General features: G+C 38.1%; 1 protein-coding gene across 1 annotated transcript in view; it reads left to right on the forward strand.

Annotated features, from left to right (window-relative positions):
- FTO (FTO alpha-ketoglutarate dependent dioxygenase) overlaps positions 1–23,322 on the forward strand; it is a 222,354-nt gene that overhangs the window by 51,460 nt on the left and 147,572 nt on the right. The window contains exons 4-7 of the mRNA XM_059481337.1: positions 1,862–2,005; positions 7,521–7,600; positions 7,909–8,052; positions 13,856–13,975. Coding sequence (XP_059337320.1) covers positions 1,862–2,005; positions 7,521–7,600; positions 7,909–8,052; positions 13,856–13,975 — 488 coding nt within the window. The remainder of the gene's footprint in view (positions 1–1,861; positions 2,006–7,520; positions 7,601–7,908; positions 8,053–13,855; positions 13,976–23,322) is intronic.

Raw genomic sequence — 23,322 nt, forward strand, 5'->3', positions numbered from 1 at the left:
AATAATTGAGAATATAGAGAAAAGGAGACTGTGAGCTGTATTTGAACTCAGTACTTAAGCAATAAAAAATTTATCAAACTGCAAAAAATAAGTCATTTTAACGAGCACATTCCAAAGGTGCTGGATTTATGAGGAGACCCCAGGAAACTTTGATTGAAATTGCTGTCTCTGATTGTAGTTCTATATTTTATTGGTGCCATATTGTGAACAGTGCTGCTGCCAAAGTGAATGGGAAGGCAGCATAACAGAGAGAGTTAACCCAGAAAGGTTACTTCTTTTTATAATATCCATGATGTATTGCATTAAAAATGCCTTGAAAGCCATCCTATTTGCAGTTTTCAGAAAACATTTTTCTTAAATTAAGTTACGATTTATCTGAACAGGGTAGAAAATATGAAAGGCCCTTGAAGAGTTTAGTATTGATTTTTCTGAGTATTTGCTAGCTCTTGTTTTCTCATTTGTGTGCTCCTTGATGGAAGGGCCTAGAACTGCTCCTGAGCCACAGCTTCAGTTGTCTGAGCACTGCAGCAGAAAAGGGAGGGAACTTGGGGACTGAAAGAATTGTCACTTAAGACCATTTAGATTTGGCTCTTTAATTGGCTTTGTCTCTTTGCTTCCTGAATTTAGATAATATTTCATTAACATAATAGTTAATAAATGATCCTAATTTTCTAAAGGCTGCCCCCAGCTGAACAACCTGCAGTAACCATGTGAGATGAACGACATGAATATTTTAAAATTGAGAGCTTGTGGTCACTCTTTGTGTGTGCCTCTTATAAAAAAAGCTATACATCTTTATATTTTTCTTCTAGAATTTACTTAAGACGAAGGTTTTAAAAGTTATTACAGGAAAGCACATTTCAAGTGGACAGTGAAATGGACACAGTTGCTAAGTTCTAAGCAAGAGTTGGGCATGGTGCATAGTTAATTTCTAGCTCTTCTCAGCTGTTCTGTGCCAGCTACTTATTAAAACTTCATCCCTTCTCTATCAAAATGCACTGTTACTTTAGCTGTAAAACTGTTACACCATAGCTCCCAAATACCTTGTTATAAATGCTGACTGTATCTTTCAATTTATACTGCAGTGAAGTAAGCTTATGAAAATAGTTCTGAGGGATTAAGCTCTAAATACTATTTCTGTGCAGTGGATTATTTTTTCCCCAAGCTCAACACGTTCATGTTGCATAATGATAAGAAAAGTGTTGTGACAAATGCATTCAAGCTTCATTGGCTCTTGCACATGTTATCTAGCATGTTTGACTAGTAATTTTGAGGGAAGAATGACAGAGATGGTTCCAAGATTTGCTTTGTTGGTCTAGACTGTGTTTTGTAACCATTATTTCACCTTTGCCTCAGTTTATGATTTAGTGAAATAGCAAGTACATAAACAAATGAAATTTCTCCTAAAATGTTTTGGCAGTTTATGACTTGAAATTCTTTCAGAAGTTATCTATTGTTATATCAGTGTTGTTGCATTTTTTGATTTTTTTTTCTTCCATGCTTGTAGTTTTAGTAATGAAAAAAAAATTAATGATGCTTAACTAAAACTCTCCTTACATGTGCTTAAGAGTTTCAGAAAACCTTAAGTCCATTACAAGCCTTGACATAATTAGCCTTGGTAGTTAACGTAACTTAAAGTTTACATCTTGGTAAAGTTGGTTGGAAAAAAATTCTTGATCTTATATTTTGTTTTACCTGTTGCATACTTTTGAATTTGGAGATAATTATAGCAAGTGGAGACTATAGAATCTTTAAGCCTATTAAGATTGTACCAGTATGAGATATCTTTAAGTCTAAACCAGATTTTGTATTTATGATTCTTACCTGTTCCCTCATTTTTGTGGTATCTTTCTCTCTCAAGATTCATCTGTACAAGAAAGCAACGAGCAGGAGCTGAAGGGAAGAGACCCAGCTGTTTGGCATGTGGGCTTGAAGGTGGCATGGGACATAGAGACACCTGGCTTGGCAGTGCCACTTCACCAAGGAGACATCTACTTGATGCTCGGTAATTTTCAAGGACAAAGAAGTTGAACTTTCTGTTGAAAATAAGAAAATTACATTTACGTTAAAATAAGTTACCATACCTTCCTTACAGTTAGGACTTTTTTTGTTTAGAAAATCATGAAATCTGGCTGAAGTATAGAGCCAATTCCTCCTGCTCTGCCTACTTCCATAGTATTTTTGGGAACCTTTTTCCTTAATGTTTCTTTCACTTTACAGCTGAGAAAGAAATAGTCTTTTTTCACCTTTTCTGTCTGTTGTGCAGTCAGAGTTACTAGTTCAAGTTAGTCTTCAGGCCATAACTAGAATTTCCCCAGATCTTGTAATCAGTTGTGCTCTATCTGTCCCATCCTTGTATTTCTAGATTCTTTTTGTATAATTGATGCAGTTTTTCTGAGCATCTCTCATGTTCAACAAATAAGTTCCTGTTCTTCAGCTTGGCTTATCAATTGACACCTGTATTATGTAAGGTGTGAATGAATGTCTTAAAGTTTTCTGGTACCACAGTCCTTGTGGTTTCAATCATGATGCCAATCTGTGGATATTTTATTAGTCACCAGTTTTACACATGACACTTCTCTCCTTCTGCTAGTATGTCTACATTCAAACATGCTGTTTTCTGGCAGTGGGATTATACTAAGATCATAATGAACACAGCTGTCTTACTCCAAGAATGAGTCTCAATGTCTCAAGCGTAGAGGATTTAGAAAAGAAAATTAAATTGAGTTAATTTGCTTGAGCAGCTGAGCTCATGTGCTAAGGTTTATCCATTGAGAGAAATGAAGTGAGAGCTGTTGTTAAGATTTGTTGACACAAGATCTGTTGCTTTCACTTTTGGCTCCTGTTTCTTTTGGTTATCATTTTTGTTAAAATAAATTTTGTTATAAATCACTCAAAAACAATAACAAGGTTTCTGACAACATCATGTTGGCCTGTTTAGTGTCTTGGCTTGACAGACATCATTTTTGAAGACTGAGAGCACTTGCAGAGCTCCCTGCTTATGTGAATGTAACTTGGAAGGCACATTCTGTGGAATGTCCCTAGAATGACTTGTCACATTCCCAGCTTTATGGGCAGAAAGTCTTTTGAACTTTACCTTTCACAGTTTATATACTAAAAACAATTCCTTTTATAATCCATCATAAAAACCATGTAGCATTCCTTGTTCTTAGTTATCTCATCAAATCTTCTGCACTGCCATCAGGGAAGTGTTGTGTAGAAGTACTGGACTAACTGTGCTCTGAAGAATGTTCAGACATGGAAAGATCAGGTGTTAAGATGTGAGATGCTTTGGCATAGTGGCCTTTATGTGCCTCCCTTTTTTGTAAGGGTATGAAGTAGAAGCCTAGAAGGAAAGAGGGGCAGTGAAAATGAAGCTTAAGTGGCAGGTAAACATTGCTAGAAAGGTTATTATAATCAGTTTTTGTGCAATAGCAGTTGGGGCATCAAGTAAACTTCTTATGTAATCTTTCCTGACTGGAAACTTTGAGCATATAGAGCAATGCTGGCCAAGAGATTCAAAAGGTATTTAATAAAAGAAGGGGACTGACTTTAGTATTTTTATTGCAAAATACTGTAGATTGTAGTTGATTGAGTTACCAGATCATAAGGGTGTTTTTTATTCCCTAGTGGAATTTATATAGTGGCTAAAGTATTTTCAGAGATCCTATATGAAGGGTAGATCAGAAAGTTAGTTTATTTAATGAGTAACATCATGAGCATGTTTAGATGGAAACAAAGGATATATTAAACATTCTTTTGAAGATGATGTGTAAATCACTTTCTTATTAGTACTTTTGAAGAGCTACAGATTTGAGCTCTGTAGGCCAGGTGTTATTTTAATCTCTTCTGCATTTCCATAGTCTTTGTGTTTCTTTTCAATTACTTCGGGAAAAAATTACTCTTCTAAATAGTCTTAGAGGGTATTCTCAAAATGGCCATTTTATTAGGTTTCTTTGTGTAGCAGAACTGCCTGTATAATTTTGACTTGGAGTGAAAGACAATATAAGGAAACATATAGAGTTCCTGTGTATTTTTTACTGTTCAGATTTTTTGCACTAACTTTTAAGAGGGGGTATCTTGAAGATGCCAACTAAAAGACAAAATATGAAAACTCTGTAAAAAAAGAAACTGGGCAGTGATAAAGAAAAGGAGGTTCATTTGTCTTGTGCTTTTGTACATGCTGCATTCCAGAACCTCGTTTCAGTAAGCAGAGTCCTCTTGCTGGCATTATGTTAAAAGCAGTGGCAGAATGGAAGACATCCAGAAAACAGAAGATGGAAGAGTCCTGCAGCTGGTGGTGGTTCCTGTACAGGCACTGATTGATAGGACTGGGAGGGTTGGTTGTGACCACCACTGACTCACCCACCCCAGCACAGAACTCAGCCACTCTGTAGGTCTGTCCTTCCAGTTGTTGGAGTGGTGTTGTGTTACTGCTTTATATGAATGTTGAAAATGCTGAAACATCACATTCAACATGTTGCTTATAATTTAAAAGTCAGGTCCTATCAATTCCTGTACCTGTAATGCCACTAGTATTTCCTGTGGTACACACAAATCTATATAAGAAACTGTGGTAACTGGATATTTCTTACAGTAATGTGCAATTACAGTAACTTGTAAATCAAGATCAATGGGTATAGCAAAGCAACAAAAAACCCAGTCTTTTTAGCATTTCTAGTGGATATTTCATAATGTTTCTGTTCCTCTCTTCATTGGCTTTATAAATGTTTTTTGTTATTCTGGGGAGAAATTAAGTAAAATGTCTTACAATTTAAATTTACATCTTCCTTCTCAGCAGCCTTCTTCAGATGAGATCATGAGTCGTAATTTAGATGTATGTTAATACTGAACATAAGGTGATCACATCCATTATTTTTTTAAGCTATTACAGTAACATAAATTAATTTTATTAAGCAAAACCAACAAAAATTGAAAATTACTTTCAGTAAGACATATTGCTAAATAATTTTTTAGGCTTTTCTTAATATGAAGAAATAAGTCTGGTGAATGGCTGCAAGTCTGCTGCCTAAAAAATTCAAATCTAAACTTCATATCACTCATGAAACGGAAACACTTTAGCTCAATTTAGAATAATATATTGGTCTGCAGAGGAAGTGCACACTGAACCTGCTGTCTCAAGTACACAGCCAAGGGATGTCTAATATGAAACGTGTTGGGTGCATGCAATAAATCCAGAACGCGTGGAGGTGAGCAAAGGGCCCCATCGGCTCTGTCCTAGAGCATGCTTAACTAGGCTTGTCATGGTCCTACTATTAAATTGGAATTTTTTCCCTAATCTTTGAGTTAGACATGACCAGATTTGCAAGCAGATTTACAATTTTCACTAATTTTCCTACCATGACTTCAAACCATACTTAACAAAAATACATTCTGGACTCTTTCAAAGGCAGATTTACTTTTCTGCAGCTGTTTCCCATAGATCAAGCTCTTAGCTTGAAGGTTAGGGTTTTAAAACAGCATGAAGATGAACTTTGAATCTTATACCACTCCCCACCCCCAGCAAATTATAGTTTGAGAAGCATCAAAAAATTATTTTCATAACCAACCAGAAGTAGGTTGCACACATTGCAGAGGTTGGCTTGTGGTTAAAGATAAGTATTTAATGGAAACACTTCCACATGTATAAAGTGACTCATTAAACTATTTCTAGATCTTTAATCTGCTTCTATTTTCACAAACTAACTTGAACCCTCTTTGCTCTCTAGCATCTTGAATGTGTTGGAGCTTTTCACCCCCTCCTTTTTTTTGATTCCACATTTAATCCAAATGGTATATGTCCTACTATTAAGACTTAGAACTCCAGAAGTGTATTTGTCATTACCAAACTTTGATCATGAAGTTTGCAAACTCTGACATATTTCTTTTAAATTTATTATTTTTCTGGTTTTTAGACTTTAATTTGTTTTTATTTGTGCACGTTTTTCTTGTTTGTTAGTGGTAGTTAAGAAAATTAATAGCAAAAGTCCATTCCATTTCACTTTTTCTTGTAGTTATTTGTGGTGATAAGAGTATCAAAGATTTTCCAGTGCTTTAAACACCACTGTACCTTTTATTTGTATCTTGAAATAGATAAGAGACTACTGTCTAAAAAGTTCATGAGGAACACTTTAGAGAAGACAGAAAAGACTATATAAATCCTGTTGGTAATTCTGGGAGCCATTTTTCCTTGGGGTTTGTTTTTTCCTGGGAAATACTTTACCTCCAATTAATAAATTTAGCACCTTTAGCCTCCACCTCTTTAAAGACTGGCTAGGAACAGGAAAATCACTGAGGAGGTTTATTGATAGGGGGGTCCCATCTAGAGAATAACACCCTGCATTCTGTACTGCAGTCTCTGTTTTGCTTTTGCAGACCTAAGGGTCAGTGCTTAGTCATGCAAAACTGAGGCTGACTCCTCAAGAGTTGTTTTTTACTGAACCCTACAAGAGCACTGTGGTGCTTCCAACATGGGTGACCAAGGAATGAAACAGCTTTGGTTTGGCTCTAGAACCAAAATAGCATTGTGGGTGTAGTGTTCTGTATCTGAATAAAAGCTTTTAATGCCAGATGGACAATGGCCAATTTACAAAGAGTGATTTTTCTTTTCAGTTAATATATATTTAGGAGAAAAAGAAAGCAAATCTTTGCCACAATCTTTTACAACCTAAAATGTATTTTTTAATGTGTTTTGAGGCAGACAATCAATGAAACTTCAACTATTTTTGTACAATTAGAGTTTCAGATTTTTTGTCAACTCTTAAATTAAGATTACAGGCTTCTTTCTGAGATTCATAAAAGATCAGAGACAGTTTGAAGCAATTCCAAGGTGCAACTCTACAATGAAAGTTATGCCAAGGGCTTGAATAAAGGTGAAAATCAAAATGTCATAAGTCTAATTCTATGTTTGCTATATACAGCCACAAAGAAGGGGCACTGAAAAAGGGGTAGTGGAAGCGGTTTGTTTTATGACACAATTCTTCTTGAAAGTCATTGTGGTATTTAAATATTGTGAAGTCCAGAGATGATAATATTCTGTGGTCCTTGCAAGACTGGGTTCTGTGCAATTTATCCTAATATGTGTCTATAGGAAATAGTTTTTTCATAAGTTATTTTGTTTTGTTTTGGTAGCATTTTGTTTTCAAGAACTTTAAGCATTTTTAGTGATTTTGGGAAAACAGATTGTAACTTCCAAGTAGTTTCTTTAGTCTCCTCAGTAGTTTAGACTAGTCTCCTCAGCTTTGGAGGAATTAATTTGTTTAGGCAAACTTTCCCTATGAGAGGTAGGAAAATGCCACTTCTAAACTGTATAGGAGAAAGCTAGTGTAAGTAGAAATATTTCTGACTCTTTTATAGTAAATAGTTACTGTGCTCTGCAAAACATTGGAGCTATGTGACTGTATTCTCTAAGCACTAAAGCAAGAAAAGTGTGAAAAATGTATTTGATTCATATTCAACCAGATTAACTTTTATTAAGTATCATTTTTCCCTGTACTTAAGGTTTTTTAATCTGTCCCTAGATGATCTCAATATGACCCATCAGCACTGTGTTCTGGCTGGTTTGTCCCCTCGGTTCAGCTCCACTCACAGGGTGGCAGATGTAAGTACCAAAACCATTTCACTGCTTGGTCCCTTGCAAAGCCAATATCCTGGTGCCAGCTATGCAGCACCCTGGTGTCTCATCAGAATTGTGCTTCGTGTCATCCTTATGACTCAAACTCTTTGCATTAACTGCTGCTGTTTATTTTTGATTGAGGTACAGTTGGTTCTGTATTGGTGGTTGGCCTTAACTCCCAGCTAGGCTTAGCAGATGTGAATTGTGAATGTGCTGCACCACACCTCATGGATTGCTGATGAAATCCAGTTGAGAAATAGAAATTTTCTGAAGTTTTTGTTGTATCTTTATAGTGTTCAAGAGGAACATTGGAATACATACTTGGACAGTGTGAACTGGCACTCCAGAATTTGCAGACTGATTCTGATTCAATGGTTTTGTCTTTGAAATCACTGGAAGCTGCAGTGGTGAAGCAAGCAGAAGAAATACATAATGAGGTGAGATCATCTACACTGAAAATACCTCAGCCAGGTCTCAGCAGTGCAGTCTCATGGAATTAATGGCAATTAAGTGTGTTCAGCTGCTAACAAGGCGTTGCTTTTTATGAGTTTGCAATGTGGCTTTTATGACTTTTTTACCTGGGTACAGTAATTGGGATTATCCTGGAAGTTTTCATTTTTCCTTCTTAAGATCCCTCTGCTGGTAAAGTGAGAGAAGTTTCACAAAATACTGCACCAGAACTGACAGTGTGATGGTCAAACAGACTACTCTGGCACTTCTCTAACAGAAAGGAAGAGAGAAGGGATTAGAGGGAAAGGAGCAGGTAGATTTTTTCAGTTATTCCTCCCTGGTTTTTGTTGAACCAGGTTTTTGCATAATGTGGGACAATTGTGAATGTGGGCTCTAAAGTATGTTCTGAAGAAAATACAGTGGAAATAATTGTGAGGAACATATTTAAGCAGGTCATTTAGTGCTACAAAAGATGCAAGTGTATTAATGCACTTGGACAGGATTCCACTGAAGCTGGAAGTGCTTTCTTGCTCGGAGCTGTGCTGTATTTCTACTAAGATAAATTAGAAGCTGTACAAAGGTCATTTGCACTCAAATTAGAATTCATGTTAAATGTTTAAATTTCTGTCTGCTGAGGAATACAATATTGTGTAGTGCTACTAAAACTTTGTAGAACACATTTTGATCTGTATTGTGTTTACAGCTGGTAAAATGGAGCATAGTGTTGGCAAAAGATTCACGCCCTTGACTTTTACCAAAACAGCTCCTGGGGCAATTGAAAGGAGTCTGATGCATGCAGGGGTTTACAAAACATTAATCAGGCTCAGTCCATAAAACTACACGCATATGTGGTTTGCACAGCAAGGGCCACAGGCACAGCTGGGATAAATTTGCACGGGTCCTTTAACATCAAAGCCATGTGCTGTTTACATCAGGTGAGAGAGTAGCCCCTGGTGTTTGCAGTCACCTGAATAATTTTGCAGTGTGACATACAGGGATGTTTCCTGTTACACATATGGGATACACTGTAACAGCAATCCTTGTTTAACTTGTACTTATTGTGCACTTAGCAGACACACTGGATCTATATTTAATTTGAAAAGAGACTACCCATCCACCTATTTTACTATTATTTTATTTTTTTTCCCTTAATTTTTTATCCCAAGGTCAAATCTTCACTGCTATTAGAGTGCTATTTAAATTTCATTTATTGCTGCACAAGTAGACAAAATTTCTAGGGGTTATCTCTGTGGTAAATGCCTGATTTTTTTTTCAAACATCAATGAGCTGAAAATATAAAGGCTTGTGAAACTAATACAACTTTTCTTGTATATAAAAGCTTCCTACCTTGTTGTATAGTAAATCTTTGTCTTTTCAGGCACTAATACAGGTTTTAGGTTGAAACTTTATGAGGCAGATGGAAGAACAAGAGACTGTTGTTTCTTAAAAGAATCAAACTGATGAAAATGGGCCTTTCATTTAACTCTCTTAGTTTTTAAGCAATTTTTAATGCAAAATCAAAACAGCACTAAAATCCAAATCTCCATAGGATTAAAGAACTGCCAGTTCTCCCAGTTTCCCAATTTTGCCTCTGTATTTCTGTTATACAGCTTTCTGTGCTATTCGTAAATCTCCTTGGATTTTTTTTTCTTCCTCTGAACAAGAGATCATGAGCTTGAAATGAGACAGTATCTAGAGGTGATGATATTTTATTTTTAAATATTGTCATAACAGAAGTTCTTCAGTTTTAACTCTTATAAAGAGCCATTCTTCTTGGTTCCTTATCTTCCTGAAATACTACGGGTTCATTCTTTTTACCCCCTTGCTGCTACCTCCAAAGCAATCATCAGAGAACATTAACTAGAACAGAACCATCACAGTACCAAGCTAAAATCTACTAGTTTAGCAGATTCACAGACTGTGCTGAAATTAACTGCTCTGCCAAATGAGGCCTGGATGAATTATCTGTGTCTGCTCCAGGGAAAAAGCCTAAGAGCAGGTCTGAAAGAATGAGGAATGGTTCTGTGCCTTCACTTTTGTACTCCTGGGCAGGAAAATTGACTTGCTGTGCTGATAAAGTGTGTTTGAACTGAGGTTCTGAAGCATAGGTGGAGACTTCATTTTTTCCCAGTTTTTTGGTGGGCAGAGAAACCTCTGAAAGAGTATCTGGGGGGTGTCCTTACTTGATGTTAGATTTCCCAGAGTTCATTTTTCAGGGCCCTGTCTTGGATGCCTTGACAGAGGTATTCCTGTTGAAAAAGTGAGATGCTAACCTGAGGAGGATTTTAGCATCTCTGGTGGGCAGCCAGGTGGAAGTTTAAATTAAACCTAGCTTTGTTGTCATGGTCTCCCTCACTAAAACAGCCTTCAAAGGAATATCTGAGTAATTGCAAGGTATGTGCTGTGTGTTAGATGTGTGAGTCACTTCACTCCCAGTGTGTACTTTGCAGTAAAGAGTAAGTAAAGATAACCTTAATTAAGGGTGCTCAGTGCAGTTTGTCTGTGCAGCTCTTGGCCTGGCAGTCTGCACAAGCTCTGCAGTGGCAGGGGGTGGGAGGGTGAGCAGATGCACTTACAGGACAATAGCCTGACAGCTCACACACAGGCACAGCCAGGTTGTTGTTTGGTCAGGAATAGTTTATCCCAAAAGAAATGGTCTTGCACTATTCTCTGAATGGGAACCTCTTCCTTCTCCTGCTTGGCTTTGCTAAACATGTACAGCTGCTGAGGACATCCCAAACAGCTACAGGGCACCTGGGGAAACCACTGGCAACTAAATTCCTGTTAAAGGAACTAAATACTCCTCAACAGACAATGTGAATGCTCATACATATAAGAATAAATCTGCAGAAAAGATCTTCACCAGCCTGTTCTTCACATTGCAAAGAAAATTTTTCTTGCTCTTACTAATGCAAAATCTGCTAATAGTTCATGTAGGTGTGAGGTACTTTCAAGGTATTTGCCATCACCAAACCAATATTCAGATGTTCTCAGTGTAGTAAAACACCAGAGGTAGTCTTCTTTATGTCATGGGATTGTGTTGAAAATATGGCAGGTTTCAAACTAGGATCTTAAATTTGAAAAGTAGGGGTTTGTTCACATCAGGGTGTGTGCTCAGCTGTGATAATCAGATCTTGATTAGCATGATTAAAACTAGAGACTGAATTGGTTGCCCTGTTGCTTGTGAGGCACAGTCACTTTTGCCTGCAGCAAATCTGTTTTTATGGCAGCAGGAGATAAATTGAGCTTGGAGAATGCGTGGGGAGGCAGAGACCTGGGCTGGCTGAGTTGAAGGGATGTGGTGTCAGACACTGAGGTCATGGGTGAGAAGGGAGAGGTGCAGGCAGCCAAAGGAAGGTTGGTTGGTTTGTTTTAGCACATTACAGTGAGCTCACAGCATGGTTGGTGGCTACTGGTATGGCAGAGAGGAAATATAGATCACCCACATGTGTGGCATTGAACAACCAGTACTTTTCAATAATTGGCTGAGGAGCATTGCCTCACAAAATGTCAAATGCTACTGTTGGCCTTTTACTACCCAGTATTGACAACAGCCTAAAATTGGCCTTTAATCATTGCTTAAAGGAAAACTTGAAAATATGTTGAGAGTAGGCACATGAGGCCTGATTCTGAGCTGACTTACACAGATGTAAGTCATAAGTGAAAATCAATTAGAAGATGAAAATTATTCCTCAGACACTCAGCCTGTATATTTTTATGTGTAAATATGTTTGAGCTCTGTCATCTTCAGTCATGTAAAATACTTTCTAATGATAACTGAAGTTAGTTCACATGTATGGGAGTCTCCAATTTTAAAATCCAAGAGCTGTTAACCTGAGAGTTTTGTCGCACAAGATGAATGTTCTCTAACTTCCATTCCAGTAGGGCTAGAAATGAGCATTTTGTGTCTCTCCAGTATTTATTGTTGAGGTTTTTTGGTGGTACAGCTTCTCCTGTGCATGGAAGGAGACAGGCCAAGAGAAGTGAGTTCCTGCTACAGAGAGAAGTTATTACAGAAGAGAAATCATGTCACCCTTGCCTCACCAAGATAATTTTCTGTCTCAGAATCAACAGTTATCTGTTCAGAGGTCATAGCTCAGAGCAGACACTTGTCAAGCAGTTTAGTGGCCAGCTTGGAAGGTGGAACATTTTCTCCCCAGCCCCAATTTATTAACCCAGGTTAGAGCTGCACAGAGATGCTGTGGGATGAACGCAGAGCAGAGTTTGATAGCTGTGTGAGGTGTCAGTCCACATCATTAAACAGCCTTTGCTGCAATTAGGTACACACTGACCTCTGATGAGACCAGCTAATCCTGCAGAAAATGAACTAGCTTGTTGCTCTATTTTATGCCTTAGACCCAAAAACTACTCTTTTGTGTCAAATTATATATATTTTCTATGGGATCAAGATACATTTAAATTTTGGCCAATATGCCAGACTGCAATTAGAGTGAAATTACATAGATTATTGCAACAAATCAATATGACTAGGTAAAAATCAGATTGACTGAAATAGATGCATGATGAGTCATATTTTAAGATTGATTTTAATAAAAATTTTTTTTCCATTGATTAATGGCCTTGTGATTAATTTCATGCAACCTGTTTGCCAGACAGTGCATGATAGAGGCCAAAAAACTCAAAAAGAAGTGAAGAAAGGAAAAAAACAGTTCTTAAAATTCTAACTGAAGAATGGTATGCTCAGCTTTTCCAAAACTGCATATACTGGTTTTGTTGTTTTGGTTTTTTTTTTATACCAAACCATAACTGGATCCTGCATACCTCATTAATATTATAGAGGAAACAAAGTTTCCTTCAGCTTTTTTTTAGGAAGGATGTCATCAAACTTCTGTGCTAAAAAGTCACTGGCTAGCAGTCAAGATTTTTAAAAGACATTTTAAAATCTGTCTCTGCCAACTAATCATGTTATATTTTACTATAATATTCTTTTTATGCACTGAAAATGTAAATATTTTTTATTGTAATCTTTAATGCATGGACCAAACCTCTAGTTAATGTCAACTGGACCACTTTCAGGTTTCTGTAGCTGTTCAGTTTTCTCTTGCAGGAGAGGGAGTGTTAGGTGACAGCTTTGGGCAGTTTCTTTATTCTCTCACCTTGGTTGGTTGTCTTTGTTTGCATCTTCAGAGCTGAGCAGGGATAAACAAATCTTCTTTGTGGTACAAAATAATGATTAAAGCAGCTTTGAACTCAGTGTGAAACATAACTACCACAACAAAGATAAATATGGAATTCTGAAGACCAGGACTATGGATTACTGTTAAGGAAAAGCAGCATCTTTGCTCGCTGAGCTGTCTGCTGCAGGATGGGAGGCTGTGATTCCTTGTGCCACCCTCTCGTTCCAGAGCAACTGGGCTCCATTCTACCAGTGTTATTACTGAAAGTGTTTTTCCATCTCCTGTGACTGGAACAATTTGAAACCCACAGTGTTAACCACAATGAGCCAGAGTTGGTGCATATTTGGCTGGAATTTTTAATGTTTGTTGTACATGAACACCACATAAAAAACGGGGGAAAAAAAAGACAGTTGAGTTTTGCACCTCTCTGGGTTTGAAGAGAGTAGCTCAGGTCACAAATGGATGTGAAATAGGAATAAACAGCTGGGTGTATTTAGGGATGAACAGTAAGGGTGTGTTTAGCAATGACATGCTTTGCTCACTGACTCCTTTCCTATGGGACTGTTCAGGTAGAGCTGGATTCTTGCATTGCCCCATTCCTGCCCCAGATACGGGCTGTGGATGTTTACAGTACCATGTTTTTATCTTGCAGGTTGAATTTGAGTGGCTTAGGCAGTTTTGGTTCCAAGGCAAGAGGTATTTGAAGTGCACTGATTGGTGGCTTAAGCCTATGGCTAAATTGGAAGAATTTTGGAGAAAAATGGAGATTATGGTAAGTACTGTTTTTAAAATTTAAAGCCTCTAGGGCCTAATTCTGAGAGCACTCACAATTATGTTTTTAATTGTACTCTAGTAAAGGGTTTTAGACTTTATTCAGAACATATGAGACGCAGAATCAATGTCAGCCTTTCACTGTCTCCTCTTACTTTTATCCCCCAGTAGCCAGAAAAAATGTGAGCAAAATCAGATCCAAAACCCCAGGATTTCAGTTAGTTCTTCACTTTGCTTGTTTTAAAAGTTTAAAAGCCTCATATGAGCCTTTTAGAGCCTCACAAGATGACAGCCATATATTGCAATGCTGTGCACTGTCAGCTCTTTTGTACAACACCCTGACAGACACCTCTGCAGTACAACAGTGGTGCAAGTGTCTGAGAAAGCTGAGAACAGAATTGGTCATCTGGAAGTACAACTGTCTGTGGCCCACCTGCACTCTGAGAGCAAAGCCAGAACCTGCAAGAGGGGATTATGTCAAGAATAAATGTAATAATGATTTCTAGGTGCTTCAAATACATTGTGCATTCTTTGAAAAGGGATTCAGTGCCAAGCAGTCTTATCCTGTTGCTGCTGTCCATGTAGAGCCTCGGGTGAGAGCCTGTGCTGTCACAGTTCCAGAGCAGTTGCCAGTGTCCCTGGTTTTGGGTTTGCACTCAGAAAGGGCTGTGCTGGCAAACCCACTGTCCTCCTCTCCATCCATCTGCATCAGAAGCTGCTCCTTGGTCATTTCTGCTGGCCACAGCATAGGTCAGCCTCAGGTTGCCTGTACTGGTTTGGGAGGGTTTGTATTGCAGCCGAGGATGCTGAGTGCCATTTGTGTCAGGCTGTGTTTGAGGTGCAGCAAGAACCTTGGGTCTGACAGGAAAAGCTGTGGCTCAGCTGCTCCCATGCAGTGTGAGCTGCCCCAGCAGTGCCTGGTTCAGACTCGGAAAACACGCCCAGAAAAGTGGACATTGCAATTGTGGAATCAGTTGCCGCAAGAAATCACTGAACATTGAATTTCCCTACAAAAGGAGAGAAAATATAACTTGCTTATGTGTTTGGGTTTTATTTTTTCCCTTTTTTTTGATGTTCTTATGTGCTCACATTCTTGAACGACCCTTATAATTTAAAAAAAAATCTTTTGGTTTGTTTTTCTTTCAAATGACAACTTACTCTCTTGTAACACAGGCTTAGATGAGGTAGAGACAAGAATGTTTGATATTTTATATCCATTGTGTGTTGAAAACATGGAAAAACAGCAAACTCTGGAACTCTCAAGGGCTAGGTTTTCTGCAATTGGTGTGACATTGCCATGTGTCTCTAATTAGAAACACGGTGGCGTCAGTGTATCTCCTTTCAACAAGCCTCGGGATGATATTTATCAGCAACCCCAAGCTTGGGCCAAGACAGAAGCTGCTTCTAATTTATATTTTAAGAATCGCTTTAATGTTTTATGACTTATAACATATTAATCACAATTAATTTCGGCTATTGGAGGAGACAGAGGGGAATGTTAATTGGGACTGTCTGTTTTGCCGGGTCTGTCTGTAAACTCGGGGCGCGCTCGGGGCGCGGGGGCGGCTCTGGGCGCAGCGGGCGCGGTTCGCGCGGCGGCCGCCAGGGGGCAATGTTGGGCCGCGCTCCGGCGCTCCCGGCCCGGAGTTGCGGCGCCGTCCGAGAGAGCGATCGGTCCCTGGTGCTCCCCCAGCCCCGTCCCTGCCGCCCCATCCCACGGGAAACCGGCCCGGGTTAACAAATTCTGCAGCGATTTGCCATTAAAAGTGCGCTGTTTCGGTGCGTGCTTAGCTTCCACGGCTAAGTTAAATCAAAAGGGTGTTTTGGAAGGTACCCGGTAGTCCGCAGTCGATGGGTTGGTTGGTTTGTTTTCCTCCAAATTTGTAACTTTAGCTGGATAATTCTTTAAAAAAATTTTTTTAAAAGAGAGCGATAATAATTTAAAATGCTAAAAGTAAAACGTCTCAGTGTTCTTGTTCTTGTTTTGGAAGGATTTTGCTGCTTACAAGGAATTTTTTCTTAAAAGAAAATATTTAAGCGTGTGTTCTTCCTTTGTGTGTGAGCTGAACAACTGTTGACGTAGCTTTTTTATATATGTGTCTAGAGTGATACAAAAGTCAGTCTCAGGGATATTATGTGTGTTTTTTTAGGCTTTCCCCTTGTTTAATAATTTTTGAAACTTTCTTTTCTTCTTTATCTCTGATTCTGCTAATTATACTTACTCCTCTGTCATGGCAGAGTATGATATTGCAAGAAGTTTAGCCCAAACCTGTGGGCTTTATTAAATATTTTTGTACATTATAGCAAGCACACAATTTTATCATAATATTTATTCCTGGCATTTCTTTCCCTGAGGATAGTTTTACTTAGAGCTCACTCTTGTGATGTAAATGTTAAACCTTTCATTTGAATGACATTCTGATAAAACATCACATTTCCCACAATATTACCTCATGAATTTATGAGCCATTAAATCCGAAGCAGTTTAACCAATCTTCCTTTTTTTCTCCCCCTCCCTTGAAAATATGAAGGCTATTCATATGTTGGAGGGGTTTTTTTTTTAAAAGTCATCCAAGATTAACACGTTATCGCCTGCAACATCAGGATAAATGCTTGCAGAATTCAAAGGGAGAGTTACCATTTGAAAAAAGACCGTGCAGGCTTTGCTTTCTGGGTAAAGAGAAGTCTGAAAAGCTGAAATCTCATGTGATGTGAGGAAGTCTTGCTGTAGCTGTTCTGAGATTCAGTGGACAGACAATTTGTCTCTCAGGGTCTGATATCATGCAAACCTTGCAATCTGACATTTATTTTAGCTATGAAAATCTGTAACCACCGCACCAAATCTGTAAGAAATGCAGAAGTCCAACAGTCTTTTTTTTTGGTTATTTTGTTTTAGATTCATTCACATGAAAAAAGTAAAATGTAAATCAATTTTTGTTTGTAAATGTAAATCAATATTTTTGTTTGTGGAATGAAAAGTAAACATATATGGCTACACTTGCATGTTGAATTTTTGAAGGCTTTTTTAAACTTATCTAGTGCTCCTTAAAGAATAAAAAGGGCCTTACAGTGCTATATGGTGTGAATTGTATTTCCTGCTTTGACAGTCCATTTAGCAATGTAGCAATGTATTTATATGGCAGTTGGCCTTAATAACCTTTATTGACTTTAGTGGGAAAGAGCCAAGACTGGCATTATTAAAATGTATCAATTTCATTGCAGTATAAAATCACAACATATATAATTATGTTTGGTAGACTAGGCTCCATTTAATCCCACCTATTTATGCAGGAATTTGGCAAGAGAAGAGAGCGTGGAACTGAAATGTAGAGAAAAGTGTGAGTGACTTGGAGCTGCATTTAACAGCACAGCTGCTTCACTACTTAAAGAAATGAAACATAGATCTTGAGGAAGTAATCTCTTAATGGGATAACTGAAGCACAAATAGTTGTTGCACCATTTGTTTAATTTTTTGGCGTTGATAACACAGCTGAGGATAATGAAATGCTTCACACCTTTTAGTTTGTAGTAGTGCAAAAGCAGAAGTGTGCACACTCGGTGTAAGCAGAATGATCAAAGTGGCATTTCATGCAGGCTGGTATCTTTCTGCACAACTTTCATCTTGATCTGTAAAACTTTTTAAAACCTATCTTTAGTCTCATTATTACTGTTATTCTCAATAACAGGCTTTTTATCAGTTTGCACAACTGAATTGAAATCAGAGAGCAAGGCTATTTTTTTGTAAAATTATTTTTCTTTCCTTTTTGAGGTCTGTTTCATTATTTGCTCCTATTGCTATATATGTAGTAGTTTCAGCTATAAGCCACTATTGTCAGGGGCTTACAGCCTGACAGTTAGAATTGAGTCTACACTGAAACTTGAGCTACAAAATCTCAGCCCAGAGCTTTTTTTTTTCTCCCAAATTAAAGCAAGGGTTTAAATATGTATTTAAATCAAGAGCATTTCAGTTCCCAGATAACCATGAAAAGCTCTAAGAAAAAATATGCTTTTACAAGGAATTCTCCCAGCTTTTGTAGACTTTAGCATTTTAAACAACTAACCAATTATTTTTAAAAAAATAGATAATGGGATCACAAACAGGCTGGTTGGTTGTTTAGCTTCTTTCAAAAATTGCATAGCAACTTAACTGACACTTGAATTGGTTTGACCTTGTCAGCCAAAATTCCAGGAACTCTGAGGAATTATTTTAATTTCTCTTCTGGTTTTCCCATGGTGCTCAGATATTGCAGTGTCACACTTTATTGGAGGGCCATGTGGCCATGGGTGATGGGATTTGCCTAATGAGCTGTGAAATGCAGGAACAACATGGCAGCTCCAAAACCCAAATTTTACCCATATTTATTGTCTTTTGGGGCTCTCCTTATCTGTTTAGGCCAGAGCCTTTAAATAAATGTATTTTTGGCAGACTATATTTTGTGTACACTGGAAGTCAGCTGTTTCTGGAAATGTATCTTTTATCTTAAACAGCAACAACAAAACCTGATCCTGGAGACTTTTTTTTCTTTTTTTTTCTTTTTCTTTTTTTTTTTTTTTTTTTTTTGTCTGGCAATAATTTCTATGACCCCAATATTTTTAGCTGTCAGAAATGGGAGAAAAGATTGAGCATTGTCTGTAGTAGAATCACAATGAAACTGTAAAAAGAAAAAAAAAAAAAAGTTGTATTGCACATCTTTGAGGAAAAAAATTATTTACAATTCTGAGGGAATTCAGAGTTAAGCTTCCAAAACAACATGTGTGCTGAAAGCACAAAAGACTGTGTTTATGATTCTCTTTGAAGTGTTTCTGCAACAGGATAAGGAAAATTTTAGAAACTGTCTGATAGTGTTCAGGGTAAATACTTAAACCCCTTTAGAGAATTTCACACACAGATACTGTGCAGCAGAAAAAAGGATACTTATGTTTCCTAAAGCTGCTACAGCCTGAAGCTTTGTACTTAAAGACAGAGGTGTTGAATAGAATTCTTCTGAGGATACATCCAGTGACAATATCTGCAGGAACATCAGAGCAAACCAGTGGATAGCACTTTCTGGTTTATTTAACCCTTGCGTGAGCCGGCTGAGATCTGAGCTGCGTTGATATGAGCCTCTGTGGCATTTCTGTGAGAAACTGGAATTGTTCAAAGGGCAGCCTCGCACTCGGCAGCGTTCTGGGAGAGCACTGAGGGTGTGATGTTCACTGGCCTGGGCCAGGAGAGGTTTGGGGCCCTGTCTGTGCTGTGGGACAGGAGCTGCATTGCTGATGGCCCAGGTGGGGTTGGGTTGTGTCGTTGTGCCTGTGGTGTGGTCCTGCCTCTGCCTCCCCCTCAGCTGGATTTGCACCTGAGCGGCAAGTTTGACATTTGTAGGTGCTGCAAGTTTGGCATTTGTAGGTGCTGCAAGTTTGGCATTTGTAGGTGCTGCAAGTTTGGCATTTGTAGGTGCTGCAAGTTTGGCATTTGTAGATGTTCTTTGCGCACAACTGGGTCTTGGTGAGCTGCAGTTTTGGATAACTAGACTTCTGTGCTCTTGTGCTTTATTCTTGCTGTGACAGGGCTTCTCTCTGTGATCCTCACTATTTTTATACTCTCAGATGTATACAATTGTGTGTTCTGAATACCTGAACTTGCATGTAAAATGCCATGAGTTCTGTGCTAGAGTTTAAGGCATAAATGAGTTTAAGGCATAAATGTATATGCCACAATCATCAGAAATCAAAATTGTTTTCTCAAAACCTTGGATGGGTATATACTACAATAACAAAAGATCTTTGTATTAATAGTATGTTTATTGAGGCTTATTATTTGCTGTGGAAATAATGATGTTGTAGGATTGAGCTGTAGTTTTACCTGTCTCATTATTCTTTCCAAAGTCTTTCACAAGGGCCTGGAGTGACAGGACGAGGGGGAATGTTTTCAACTGATGGAGGGCAGTTTAGTTTGGATATTAGGAAGAAATTGTTTACTGTGAGGCTGCCAAGGGCCTGGCACGGGGTGCCCAGAGAAGCTGTGGCTGCCCCATCCCACGAAGAGTTCAAGGCCAGGTTGGACAGGGCTTGGAGCAACCTGGGATTGTGGAAGGTGTTCCTGCCCATGGCAGGGGGGGAAGGAACTAAATTGTCTTTAAGGGACCTTCCAACCCAGAAGATTCTATTATATGCTTTAATGTTCTCAGAAATATATTTCCTAGGAGAAAAACTTAATAAAAGACTATTTGAAGACTGGGAATAGTATTTCTTGAAAAGAAATTAATCTATAGTTTTAGAATTTGTTATATCCTATATAGAAATTGATTAATTATTACCAATATTTAAAATTATTTCTAGTTCTTATTTATTCAGTCCTAGAAGTGATCAGATACAGAGATTATACATTGGTATTTATGTATATATGTTTATGGACATGCTACACAGATAAAAAAGGATTTGGTTTGATGTTAAAACTGTGAATTACAGTGGTTTGGCAGGAATAATTTGTACTGTGATTGTTATAAACTAGGGCAAGTTGTGATTTTGAATGAAAGTGGAAGCAAATGGCAGTATGACTAAAATGTCACCATCTACATTGCTGTATTTTTGTAATACAGCTAGAGTTGCTAAATGTGGTTTTATTGCTATTGTATTTTAGTGGCTCTGTAACCACTATAAAATAGAACACAGCTGCTTTGCTTTCCAAATGGCTTTGGTGGCAAAGGAGGTGACGTCTTCTGGAAAGCTGCTCCTGCTGCACTGATACCTCTTCTTTCCTATCTGATCATCAGCTCTCCTAATTCCTAACAAGATCATGGGTGAATAGTGTTTTTGTAATGTGTTCTTTAACAGTTACTTCATCTTTGCTCAAAACTGCAGCTTTCATTTTATACATAAAGAAATGTAACTTGGCTTCAGAAGCTGCTATGGAGGGCATTATGCCCTGATGGATTAGGTGCTGATTCTTTTACTGACCCTCTGTTTGACTTGTGCAAGTAACTTAGGTGTGGTTTTCAAAATCAGTCTGGCAATCAAAACATTGAGGTCTATCTTTGGTTTTAGATTGCAGACAATTTCTGATCTTTAATTCCTCCTCAATTAAATGAGGCTATGATTTTTTTCTGTATGTGACAATTATTTATTGGCTATTTCCAAGGGAGAGGACATCCTGCATTTGAAGGGAACCGACAAATTTCTGCCTCCCCATATCATGATTGGAAAGTGTAGATGGGGCCACATAGGAGCTTTTATTATATTTTATTATTTTTTGGTCAGATGGGCAAATTCTGTCTGAGTAAGAAAGAGCTTACTGTGTTTTGGCTGACCCTGGTTGTCTCCTGGCAGCTCCCAGGTCTCGTTCTCAGGAGCTTTTGTGTGAATCTTTTTTGCACTTTCTGTTTGTCACTACACATGCTTCTGCTTAATGATCCTGAAGCTGTAGATATAATAATGTTTACTATTCTGCAGTAGGAAGATAATTACTGGCTTTTCTCTGATGTTACAAGTGAACATCAGATTTTGGCAGTTTTCCTTGGACTGCTAGTCAATCTGAACTCTATATAATTTTCACAACAGAGGCACTAATATAAAGTTTAAATCTAGCAAATCTTTTAAATTATTCCAGTGAAATAATGTGGTTGTTCATCACAATCAGAGTAGTTTTCACAGGACTCATTCTGAGTTTCTGTAATAGAGTAGAACAATGAAGGGGATGGTGAATCAGGCTGGATTGTTGCTGGGGGACAGGAATGGCAGCAGTGGAGCTGTGCTGGAGATGAATCCAGCTCTGTGCTCAGCATGCAATGATCCACAAAGTGCACTGTTAATAGCTGGGAACAGTGCATCAGTTCATGTTGTCTAGCTGCCTAGGGATCAATATCATTGTGTAATAAACTGAAGTGATTATTTTTATGTGTCTGTGGATATATGTATGCATATACACACTGCTAATAATTACATTTTAGCTCCATCTTCAAGCTGTGTCCTACATGCTAATGGATTAGAGCTTCACCAGCTAGCTAGAAGGTCAATTGTTTTGTGATGTTGTGGTTGGACTCAGCTTGGATAACTGAATTATGAGACTTTTTTACACGGTAGAGTAAGTTAACTCATTGTGATCCTTTGGGTTTCCTTCTGTCCAATGTCATCCTTCCATTTCATGAAAAAGATGTTTTTGTGCTGAAATCATTTGCAGTGGTAGGACCACAGAATTCACTCTTTTGCTCAGAAGTAATGATTGGTTGTGTTGCTGATGGATGATAGAAATTATTTTAAGATTAGTCTGTACAAACCAATTGATGCTGATGCTGGGTAGCACCACACAGAGGTTGTACTCTTCAGGCTTCCATGAGGTGATAGAAAATCTGAAAATCTGCAGAGCCTTCCATTTCTTCATGTCTTCTCTGATGGGCAAGAGGAGAGAGCATGATGGTGTTCATGTCCAGTGGTAATACATCTATGCCCAGGAAGCAGGGCTGAGGCAAGATGAAATTAGTTCTGCATTGCATTTATTGTAGGGGCTCAAAGCAAAGACCAATACAAATCCTGACCAGGTCCTACTCTGAATTTTTATGATGCTTTTGAAAGGATTAAAAATAAACATGATTAAGATTATTAATACTTCTCACTTTCAAAAGTCTCCTCCTGTAGGTGTTTTTCCTTATTAATGCAACCTTACAGGGACTGGTGCTGCCCCTCAGAGGAAGGAGAGGCTGCCATGCTGGTACACTTGTACACTCCAGGCTCTTCAAAACATTTTTCCATTACTGATCTTTTGTTGGTTTTCATATAGGATGTACTTGATACACATACTTATAAAATATTTATACATTCATGGGTCAATTCCACTGGTGGTTGTTATGCTAAAGGAATTGTGAATTTGCAGTAATTACTGGGGAGAGGAAAAGATGGGTAAGACAGATGAACCAGTCTTGAAAACTCTTAAAATTTGTGGAGATGTTGAACAAAATAAAAAAGTCTCACTGGTTCCTTTAAGAAATCCTAATGTTAAAAAACTTGATAACAGGGCTGTTTTCTCAAGTTTTTTCTTTGCTTTTCATCTTCTACATTTTCTTCTTTAATGTAAAATACTATAATTGAATCACAGCATTAGCTGGCTTTTCCCAACAAAACAGCAGATTTAGGCTCTTTGCTGCTAGTTTCAAAAGTAATATGTATGGAGAGAGAGCACGAAGACAAAAATTGAGCACATAGATGCATAATCCCAAAGGAATAAACTGACGTCTACTAGACAAGCTGAAAGCTGATTAAAATATTTTTCATCCTTTGGGTATGGAACAGCTTTTGATGATGGAGAGTGTATTAATATTCAGCTTAGCTGCTTGTCGACACTGCAGACAGGTCCCAGGAAAGTCTCTGATACTG

The sequence above is a fragment of the Ammospiza nelsoni genome, chromosome 13, assembly GCF_027579445.1.
Source record: "Ammospiza nelsoni isolate bAmmNel1 chromosome 13, bAmmNel1.pri, whole genome shotgun sequence".
Taxonomy (NCBI): Eukaryota; Metazoa; Chordata; class Aves; order Passeriformes; family Passerellidae; genus Ammospiza; species Ammospiza nelsoni.